At 46.9% G+C, this 11520-nt stretch overlaps 1 protein-coding gene across 2 annotated transcripts in view; it reads right to left on the bottom strand.

Moving 5' to 3' along the window:
* The window catches only part of MICU1 (mitochondrial calcium uptake 1), an 86114-nt gene that overhangs the window by 4525 nt on the left and 70069 nt on the right, over nt 1-11520 (bottom strand). For both annotated transcript variants that reach the window (XM_029962579.1, XM_018079925.2), the window contains 2 exons: nt 7168-7305; nt 3134-3242 (listed from right to left, as the gene is read on the bottom strand). In XM_029962579.1, coding sequence (XP_029818439.1) covers nt 3134-3242; nt 7168-7305 — 247 coding nt within the window. The remainder of the gene's footprint in view (nt 1-3133; nt 3243-7167; nt 7306-11520) is intronic.

The following is an 11520-nucleotide window of genomic DNA, read 5'->3' as shown; positions in this document are numbered from 1 at the left end:
TTACCCCTTGTCCTAAGTTCTTTAATTATAAGTCCTGTTTTTCTGCTGGGATTTCAACCCACTCCCTCCATTTCTATAGGGAGTCACCTGATCCCTCCCTCCTCTTATTCATTTTTCCTGGCTGCAGTTTTCCCAGCTATAACTTGTACTTAGGGGCTGCTGCTTCCTCTTCCATTAATCAAACTGCACAAGTGTCAGCCCCATCACACCACTCTTGCTTGATGCCAAAATTACTTCCCAGGGGTTGTGTGACTGTGCTGTGCTCAGTAAGGGTTGTGTTGGTTTTTAAGGAATCACAAGGAAGGGGAGAGTGTCTCTGCTTTCCATTTGGACACCCACACTCTAGACTAGGAGGTAGCTCAGAGAGGTAAATAAAATTGAAGGAAACCTCCCCCTGTAATTTCTTTCCCGTTTTACAGAATGAAATAGGTGCTATCTGGGAAAACATCTCCTAAACCAAAGCTTGTCCAGATTTGGGGTTCTGGGATGGCTGCATCCATCTCTCCATGGAAAGTCTCCTGCATTTCATACCAGTGAAAATGAGTTACACGTTTCTGTCTTGAAAGGCTTCTAAAATCCCATGCATTGGTGTCCCTCACTGGTTCCTTTAATGAGCCACCTGTTATTTTATGCAAGTTTAGTGTCTGACACAGTTATGTTTTTTCCCACTCCAATTCCCAGAACCACACCATGAGCAATGTCTCACCAAGTGCAGAGCCTTGCCAGATGGCAAACTCCCCTTTTTCCCTCCATCTTGAGATGAATCCCACATTTGGCCAAAATAATGGCCAGCTGGGCTGCTGCCTCTGTTTGCCAAATGGCAGGGGGCTGACAGGAGCAGGGCTCCCTGCCCTGGGCCATTCCAGGGTGGAAAGGCAGGACACGTGTTCTGGGGTCCCAGAAATCAGCCTCACACTGATACACACATTTCATTTCAAGGTCTGCAGTTGGAAATGTTGGATGGCAATAGAACCAGCAAAAATCTACTGAACTTTTTTCAAATCACTTGTACATGTACGTGCTGGAGCACCCATCCAGGAGAGAGATGGATAAACCTTATGCAATCCCGTGGCACGGCACATTTTTCTTTTTCTCCTCAAAAATGTGAGGCTGCAGCTGAGGAGAAACTGTTTTGACATCAAAGGGAGCACAACAGAAAGTCAGGGAGATCAGGGAAAAAAGCAGAGCCGACCCACTGTTTGTGTCATATCCACAGGCACAAACATGTAAAGAAAGGAGGTTCCCTGGAGATATCCCAGACGTGACTGAAGGTGACCCTGTCGGACATGAGGGTCTCCAGAGGCTCAGCCATCTCCCCTTGCTTAGGCCCATTCCAAGCAAAGTGCATCCCTGCCTTGCCCTGAAGCCCAAAGGAATTATTCCATGGCTCTCCACCAGTGGAAGGGCTGCCTGGAAGGTCTGCTTGGAGGCAGAGCCAAAAAAAGTGCAGTTCACACCCTGGACTGCAAAGGGGAATAAGCACTGAATTCAGCTCCTCTCCTGCTGCCAGCTGTGAGCCCAGGCTGGGGAAGTTTTCTAAGGAATGCCTATGATTTAAGGGAGTGACAGCCATTCTGTTTCTGGGAAAATGAAAGATGGGCTAACAAATAATCTGCGTGTTATTAAATGGGTCATTAAAATACAGGTTTATGATCCTTTGTAGAAGAAGAAGAAGAAGTGACTTTAATTCAGCACAGAAAACAGCTTGTCAAGCTCTGGCTGTTTGGTACCATCCAGGTTTTTTCCTCTTAAATTTTAAAGAGTCCTAAAATTATAATAATGTTTGCTGCAGTGTTAGGAGGAAATTATTACACAAACTATCCTCTTCCTCCTCCCCATCTGACCAGTGATATAAAACAAAGAGTACAGATGATTCCCCCCACCAAAAAATTAAAGATGAGAAGTGCTGCTGACACACACAAGAAGAGATGTGGCACGTTTGACTCCCTCTGTAATTCCACTGCCCAAAAACCTATTAATGCCTCAATATTCCCACAACAGCAGCAGCTGGAATAACTTACTTCTGAAATGTTTAGTTTTGCAGGTGCCTGAACACATCAGCTTTAACTTCCTAGTAAGACAAGAGTTTCCACTTAGCCTAAAAAACTTGTAATGAATTTGACATCTTTTTTTTATAACCCCAGGCTGAGAGCTTTAAAAAAAAATAATCTAGAAGAGAAACCTGTGATAAATCCTGGCAGCAGAGAGCTAGACTTTGATTTTAAATGTATGGTTTGGGGTGGGTTTTTTGCCTTTTTTTTTTTACATCAGTGTGTCCAATCTGAGAACACACCCAATGCAGACCAGCTCAGAAAAGGAAACACAGTGAGAAGAAGGATATGGATTGGTCTGATCAATAAACCACGTTATTACCGAGCTCCCCAGGAAACACCAGCTCTGAGGTTTAATCAGCTCACTCCTCTGGCCACACACACAGACTCTGGACAGACTTTAATGCTCAGTCTGGGAGCTCAGTGGGGTTCCAGGGCTCTCCCTCCTTCCCCCCAGCACACCTGGGAGCTCCAAAGGTGCCACTACTTGGATTTCCCATCAGAAATGCAGCATCTGGCCACACAGCCCTTATTTCTAGGCAAAGCCTCTGATTTTTGAGCAGAGCTGGAACAAATCAAGGGCTGAGCAGTCCCTGCCACCAACCCCACTGCTGGTTCATCCTCTCCTTGTGGATCAGGGATCTCCACAGAAGGGAAGTTGGCAAGAGTTCTTTTACACAGTTTTTCAAGTCCTTTGTAAAGGGAGGACAAAAAGTCACCTCAGAAGATGGGGATGAAGAAGAAACACTGGTGTCCCTGGGATCTGGAAGCAGAGTCTGTGATACACTCACTAGGTCATCTTGCCTCTGCTCCCATCAGAATGGTCCTGCTGTGTCCATTCAGGCTGCACATTTCAGCCTTTTTTCCTCTATATCTACAACTAGGGAAGTACAAAACCTGGAATCCCTCTTTATCCAGGGATGTAGCAAGTCAAACATCTCATTACAGGGAGGAATTGCAATTTGGGTACATTTTTAACCTGTCAGCCTGGGCTTGTTTGACATCTTCCCAACTCCAAAGACATGGTATGAGTTGTGCTCCCTCAGGCTTTCAGCACCTGAGCCTCCTTCAAGTTTTCATACCTTTATCCAGAGAAGCTCCAGCCATGTGGTAGAAGCTCAAAGCCGTGTCCACGTCGTTTATGTTCTTCAGAAAAGTGAAGAAGTTCTCCACCTCCTCAAATGTCAGCCCCTAGGACAGAGACAAGGCACCCACATGGTGATGGGAACAGGAGACTATGGACAGTACCTGGAAATGACAAAGTGGCTCGTTGGCCCAGAGCTGGATCCAGGGGGGAATTGCACACTCCAAAAACGCTTGTTTTTGGGAGCCTGCACACTTGCAATGACAAGGTGAAACAGTCCATGAGCTGTAAGGTCTCTCCCATGAGGTGCAGGGATCCCTGGGGGGATGCACCTCTTCCCCAGAAGGTGACACTGCACAGCAGGCACAGATGTGCCCCACTTGGCTTTGCTGCAGGGCTGGATCGTTGTCTGCTCCACTCACCTGGGACGGGGAGCACGGGGACAGGCATGGGAAGGTGTCCTGAGATCCCCCAGGAGAGGAGCTGCAGCTCTGGGACCACACCTGGTCACACTACACCTGATTTTATCAACCTGTTTAGCACCAGCACAACCACAGCTGTGCTGGGACAGGAGCTGGAGCCTCCAACTCCTCCAGCACAGCCCAGGAGGAGGCAAATCACCAGCACAGCAACAACCACTCAGCCTTCCTCTCTGGAATAGATAAATCAGCTTGTCAAGAGGGCTTCAGGCCCAGGCTCCTCCTATCCTGCCTGGCACGACAGACTGATAGGGCAAGATATGAAACATCCCAAGTGCAGAACCCAGCACATCTGTCCCCATGGTCTGGATGAGAGCACACGCTCAGCCTGCACTGTCAAACACAAATCTACACGATCCGCTGCAACCCTGCTCAAACAACTCCTCATCAGGAGCCACCAGTCTTCTTGGGAAAGAAAAAAGCACATTTTGAAGGGCTTCTCACGCTGACATATGCAGCTTGTTCCTATCTCTGCTGTAAAACTGAGCATGTGGCCTGGCTCCGTGAATCCACACACCGATGATCTACGTGTGCAGCGACACATGAACAGCAGGTTTGTCAGCCCTGGCTTCATGGAGCCAGGCCAAAAAGGATGAGATGGCAAAATGGGATAGCACACGTGGACAAGGGAGCTGGAAAAATCCCTGGTGGCTCTGCAGGGAGCTTTCCTTGAAGGTGTACCCCCCCACTTCCCAAGATGTTCAGCAGAATTAAATTAAACACTGTCCTAGCAAAAAGAAAAATTAACCAATAAATCAAGTGCTTCTGCAGGAAGCACTGCAAAGATCCCTCTGTTTGGTACAAGAGAAAATATCTCTGCAATTATCAGGATGCCTCCCTGCTACTCTTTTCCTGGCTGACATGCTCCTGCCCGGGAGCAGGGCATGACAAACGAGGGAAGCCTGGAGGAACCACGAGGTGTGCAGTCACTTCCAGGCCCGCAGAACACCCTGTGCTGGGAGGTACCTGCTCTGTCTGGGACATGTGAGGCTTGTAGTGGTGGCTACAAGGCATCCCAGCAGCTGTTCTAAGCAAAGAGCCAAAAATTTTGCATTGTCCTGGAATGCTCCACCACGAAATGGCAGATGTCAAGGCTAAACAGTGCAAAACAGACCCTTGTTTGGAATCCTGGAAGGGTTTGGGTTGGAAGGGACCTTAAAGCTCATCTCATTCCACCCCCTGCCATGGGCAGGGACACCTTCCACCAGAGCAGGTTGCTCCAAGCCCCATCCAACCTGGCCTTGGACACTACAGTCCCAAATATAGGGAAGGTTTACATGTTTGCATATATAAATTTGTGGTCCTTTCAGCAGCTGAAAAAGCAAAATCAATGACATACACGTGTATCCTACAAATCTGGGCTTTCATACGGACTGACACTGAATTTCTGTAGCAACAATGCCATCAGTATTATGAAATTTAATATTTTATTGAGGAATCCCGTAGCTGAGACCGGCATCAGCATTAGCTCTGTCCCAGCTACCAAAATACAAATAAAATCAGAGACTGGGACAGCCTCAGGCTTGTACCAGCAAGTCAACAGATGTCTGATTACCTCTTCCAAGGCCTTTGTAGCTCCAGCTGTTGATTCATAAGCCTGAACCCTTCCATCATTCAAGCAACACTCCCATAACATCAGCAGGCAGGCTCCAGGAGCAAACACCTGCTTGTAACATGACAGCTTGAACACCTCCTTCAAAAATTAGGGCCTTTTTCCCCAGGAATCCAGGTTCAGCCAGGGAGAATTACACCTCACTGCCACCCCCTGCCATCTCCACAGAAAAATACCTGAGCCAGCCCCCAAAGCACATACAGACAGTGCCATGAATCACTGGTTTCTGAAGAGTCAGCTTGGTTTTCTAGTGGTTAGGGAGACATAAATATACCAAATACTTTGCTCGTAAATATTACTGGACTCAGGTCCTTTTCACTAGGAGAAAAGCAGCTGTGTAAGTATAACTTGAGGAGGACAATCATAAGCAATTTAAAGCAAAGCAGCTCTGCTGAATATGCAAAGTTCACATATCCAGGGTAAGGTGGGATTTTTCCTCAAGAAAAATAAAAAAAAGCAGATTATCAGTTAATACAAGAAAACACTCCCAAAAGCAGGAATGTAGAGTAACAATGCTGGAAAACAGCTAAAGATTAGATTAAACCCAGAGCTTTATCATTTTGGAGGCTGCCAGGATTGCCTTGTGCAGGAAAGGTAATTGCATCAGACAAGGAAGAGATGTTTGGCAGATTCCATAAGAAAGCTCTCATGAGATAACTGCATTTTCAAGGCAAAGCTTGCTGGGTGGCTTTGGGACAGCTACTGGGAGTTTCATCCTCACCAGTGTAAGGAACCATGAACTTTCCAAGAACTCCATTCCTTGCAAATGTATTTTTTCTTGTCCTATTCCCCATTTTCCTCTCCTTGAAAGTCCTTGGAATAAAAGAAGATAAAGACTTGCTCTGAATCTGGTTGTCTGCAAATAGAAACACAATCTGGCTGATTTGGGGATGAGGAATAAGGTAAGAACAAAAAGTTCTTCCCCTGGCACAGATGTCGGGGGCTCGGCTCACACATGAAAGGAAGAAAATATCTGCTGTAAGAAGCCTTCCAAAATAAATCCCTCTGCCTATTTTCTCATTCATCCAGCTACTGTTCAATAATATCTATATATACACACACCCACAAATTAAAAACCAAAAATCACAGCAAAAGAACTGACTATTTGCAAACTTTAACAACAGAGCTGATAATTTCTCTTAGACACACGTTGCACTGAAGTATTTTTTTCCTGGAAAAATCAAATGATTCCTATTAATGTAGGAGTCCTATTAGGGCACCAATAGGGGACAAAAAAGGAGCAGACCCTGGTCAAAACTTGTGTTTTATAACACACTTGGCATCTAAACCAGTTAAGAAATAAACTCCAGTTCTGATGTCAGGAGGAAGCAGCTCTAAAAAAGCCAGCCTGACCCAACAGGCAGCCAAAGACTTCCCATCCATTCCCACTGTGAAGAATTGCTTGTTTATAACCTAGTTAATAAAAGAACATTCCAGCTTTATAGGGGCAGAAGTAAAATTCTAATGCTCAAGTCACTCCTCAGCCCATACTTGCCTTACCTGATAAAGCACGTCCTTGTGCTGTGGATGTCTTATTCCAAGGTCTCACACTGAATTAATGAGTGCAGGGTCTGCAAACTTATCCCTCTCTAAATTGTGAGTAATTCAAATAATTTTTCACAGAAGTTAATAACTAAATAATAAACCTCCCGGTCGCAGCAGCTAATTAATCCAAGGTCAAGCCAGGAACCAGGAGCAATGTTTGTTCTGGCTCCAGACCCAGGGTAAATTTGCTCAGCAAATTTAATTTTAAAAATTACAGCATCCATTTCCATAGGAACGAGCCTGCACTGGCCCCTGACCACTGCAGTCCCATGTCCTCCCCCTCCCTGCCAGGGTGTGTCCCTGCATCCTCCTCAGCACGGCAGGGATGCTTTCCCTCAGGACATGGCACAGCTGTCCCCGCCTCAGCCTCCCCAGTTTTCTGTGAATGCCACTGACCTCTCCGTCCTGGAAGTGCTTCTTGAGCTGCTTGAGCATGACAGTGAGCTTCTTGGACTGCACCCCGCTGTAGGCCAGCAGCATGCTCCCGAACTGCCGCTCCGTGATCCGCCCCTCCACCGGCTCGTGCCGCTCAAACTGCAACAGGGACACAGCACAGCCACGTGGGAACAGGGCAGCAGGAGCCCCCACCCCGAGCTATGAGCACCAAAAGGCAGCACAACAAAGAATGGGAACCACAACAGCACTTGGGAAGAAGAAATCCCTGTGTGCCCCAATATCTGCTTTCCCCAGGAATCGATGAGTCAACGTTCTCCCTGCGTGACCCTCCTGGGGAAACTCCTGGGAGAAGCCTTTGCATCTTGCCCTCGTTGGTTTTACCTCCCAGGACTGAGCTGACGTGCCAGTGAATGCTTCAAAGAAGCACGTGCAGGAGGGGTGCCATGGCTGCTGTTAATAAACCAAAGTCTTTGCAAAAACTGAGTCTCACTTTAGCTCTTCTCTGCTCCAGGCCCTGGGTGAGTGTCCCAGCAAGGGAATGTTCCTGGATGCCTCCAGACTTCACCTTCCCGAAGTTCTGCTCTTCCTCAGCCCCCCGAGCCCCCCTGACCCTTCCAAATGCTGCTGTGTGTTCCCTGCAGAAGGTTTGCTCCATTAATCCCTCTCTCCTGCAGTACTTTATGTCCTGGCTTTTGCTGCAGGGGAGGAGGGAGAAGCAATTCCTCAACTTGGGAAGGTGCTGGCTTGGAACACCAGGTCTTTGCTCGCTGAATAATGCAGATTTCATCCTCTTCCTTTCCCCCACCTCTTTGTGACTCTACAAACATGTCAGACCTCGCCTGATCTCAGCACTCAGGATCCCTTATTTGATATAAATGATATCCCTTCAAACTCATCAGAAAACATACATTGGACACTCCAGCTGATCACAAGCCAGAAATAATATTTAACAACAAATTTAACTTTTAAACTCGTAAAGAACAGTGTGGTACCAGTTACTTGGCACTCTGCTGCCCGGGGAGTTCACCATTCCTGCCTCAACTGCTCTTCTGTGCTAGTAACTTCTTCATTATTAGCACATCAGCCAGATTTTGGCTGCTTTTCCCAATGGAACACCAAGTGATTCCTGACACGTGGAGCACCAGGGCTGGAGGGGTTTGGATGGTTGGTTTGATTCTCCTCAATGGAGAAATTCTGCTCCTTGGCACCTTGTGCTCTCACCTGAGTGGCCCAAGCAGGATTTTGGGAAAAGATGGTGGTTTTACTGTCATCTGACACAGGATTTGGGGATTACCCAGGATGCAAAACGTGGGCCTCTCCCATTCTCGTGTGCTGGGGAAAGGAGGGGGGAAAACTCATTTGGAGGAGAAGTATGTTCTTCATTAAAAAGCAAAAGTAGCTTCTGCCGTGTTTGAAGAATGCAAACAAGTTTTACAACACCCCAGGGACGCTGCCAGCACCGGTTCAAAAGCAGCACCAACTCTTTCTTCTTCTGTAATATTCCTAATTTCATCCCCAAAGACACAAACCAGCATTTTTGTACCACCAGCCTTCAAACATCCCAAGTTTCAGCAGAGCTTTAGGCAGCATCTTTTACTAAAGGCTAAGAATTGGGTGCAAATATCTCAAATCAACCTCATAAGTGGTGAATATGCTCAGGAAAGCTTAAGTCAGTGTCTAAAAGCCCATCAAGTCTTATTGCACAGTTAGGAGACAATGCTGAAGGACAAAATAGAGATAAATGAAATCTAAGATGAAAACTAGAATAACTTAGTTATACAAATCTCTTTAAAGTACCAAATCATCCTGATTCCCTGCGAATAAATCAACTCATCTCCTCCCTTGTGAGCTCCAAAACTGGTTCTGACTTTTCATTTCTGCAGGTGGTTGTCAGATACAGTGATGAGTCCATACAATTATTCACAAGAAATAAAAAAAAACCCTGAAAACTGTGGAATTAATGCTGTTTACTCTGGGTTTACCTCACTTCAAAATGAGCATCTCTAACATTAAACCAAAACACTCACATGCCCAAGAGTGATGCTCATTGCAAAGGCCAGTCCAGAAAGGGGCTGGCAGAGAGAGCTGGTCAACATCCAGTTCCCAAATTCCAATATAGCCACCACTGAACTGAGAAAGAGCAGCAGAATCACAGCAATGGATACAGAAAGTTCAAAACTTGCCTCCAAGCTAGTGTCAGACACATTTAAATTAATTACAGAAGGGATAAACAGGGCATGTCGTTTCAAGATGATGTAGGCAAATTTCAGGCAGATAATTCTGCTTATTTTTTGCTGGTATGTCAGCAACTGTGTTTATTCCTAAAGAAACTGGGCTTCAAAGGATTTGTGGGTGGAAATCCCTTGATTTCTGCTGCAAAATAACAACCCCAGCTATCCCTGACACCCCTTTTCCCACCTCCCTGCCTGGGAGCAGAGCTACATCTGCACTCCCCTGCCTTCTGGAGAGTCTTCTGGGCAACCCATTTGGAAATGAAGGAGGGTGCAAAGCCTACTGTAATTTTAATTTCAGTACTTAATACACAGCCTACAAACACTGTCAAGTGTTAAAACCCCCTGGGTACTTGAAAAGGCAGGAGAAATAGTGCCCTTTCCCAGGTAATCACAATCCTTTGCCTTCATGCTTGGGATGATCCTGGACAGGTTATTTTCCCAGTTACTCGGGGGGGAAAATACCCTCCAAACCCTACAAGGATGGGATGCATCCAAGGGCAGAGCACACTGGGATTTATTACAGGCAAGCAAATGCTGTGACAGCCTTTCTGCCTTCCATGTATCCTAAAGCAGGGAGGGAAAGGCAGGGCCAGAGCAGCCACTCAGCTGGAGTGGGATGGAGCAGCTCCCACACAGGACACCCTCCATCAGGGAAAATGGAGGGGATGGGGGGTCCTGCCCCTTCTCCAACTGCAGCCCCAAAATCCCCACACACAGGACAGAGGGTGGTGAGTCCAACACCTCGGGAGCAGCTTCCACCCGCAGCCACTTGGTGCCAGCAGTGGATTCTGCATCCACACACCAGCCAGGATAACGGAATACAACCCTGCCAGGGCCCCTCCTGCAGGCCAGGACACCTGAGATGCTGAAGGAATTAGATTAAAATATAAAAGGCAGTATTTTGAAATTCATTAAAAGACGATGTGATGTGAAAGGAAATCCAAGGCGTTTATGGAACGTGCAGTTCATCAGGAACTGGAGGGACAGGACAAGGGAGAATGGCTTAAAATTGCCAGAGGCAGGGTTAGATGGGATATTGGGAAGGAATTCTTCCCTGTGATGGTGTAAGTGCCTGGCACAGGTTGCCCAGAGAAGCTGTGGCTGCCTCATCCCAAGGCCAGGCTGGATGGGGCTTGGAGCAACCTGTGATAGTGGGAGGTGTCCCTGCCCGTGGCAGGGGTGGGACTGGATGAGCTTTTAGCTCCCTTCCAACCCAAACCATTCTATGGGAGGGGAAGAAGGCAGGAGAATTGGGGCTTGCTCAGCTTCACTAGCCCAGTCCCAGTGGCCAGTCCTGATACACATCAGGGTACTTTCTGATTTCTTTTTATTTAAAAGACTACCCATGATCTGAAACATGTGTCAAGTACTCCCAAACTCCCCAAATCCGACAGGATGACCATCTTCATCCTCCCCTATAAGCTGAAATACAAGTAAACTTCCTTCTAGCTCAGCTTTCTGTCTGAAAAAATAACCCCACTCTCCTTCTGGTGTCAAGGAAAAGCTTCCTCACGTGAGCAGAGCAGAAAGCAAATAGGCAGTTTTCTCTGCTTCCACATCCCCTTAATTGCACAGCTTTACAGAAAGGCAGTACAAGGATCCACCATAAACCAAAAGACCCATCATCCCTCTTCTTCCTTGCTTCACAATTTTTTTCCCCACTAACTCAATCCTCCTTCCCCTGCAGGAAATCAAATCCCAGCCTCTGGGAAGCATCCACCTGAAACAATTCAGAGACAGCACTTGACTGAAAAAAGAAAACCTGCTGGAATTTCTTAAATGCAGACACTGGTCCTCTTTTGTCTCTCCTTCTGCCACCACCAGCTGCACGGCTGAGACACAGAAAGAAAATATCAGATGAGGCAGTTTCAACTTGCTCCAGGACATCCCTCCTTCAGAAAGAAAGGTCAAGCTTAGGTACCAGACACTTCCCAGGGGAAAGTTTCTCTTTCCAGCTGACTCTCCTTCCTCCTCAATAAATTCGTCATAACCAAGAGTGCTCATAGGGGAAAACTCTACCTAAAACCCTCTCTAACCAGAGAGGGCTCAAAAAACTGCTGCAGGCTGGTGATTGCTGCCAGCAGACTGAACTGTGCCCAAGAGAGCAGCACCTGCCCTG

The sequence above is a fragment of the Manacus vitellinus genome, unplaced genomic scaffold, assembly GCF_001715985.3.
Source record: "Manacus vitellinus isolate BGI_N305 unplaced genomic scaffold, ASM171598v3 scaffold_48_pilon, whole genome shotgun sequence".
Lineage (NCBI taxonomy): Eukaryota > Metazoa > Chordata > Aves > Passeriformes > Pipridae > Manacus > Manacus vitellinus.
This window is presented reverse-complemented; position numbering and strand designations above follow the sequence as displayed.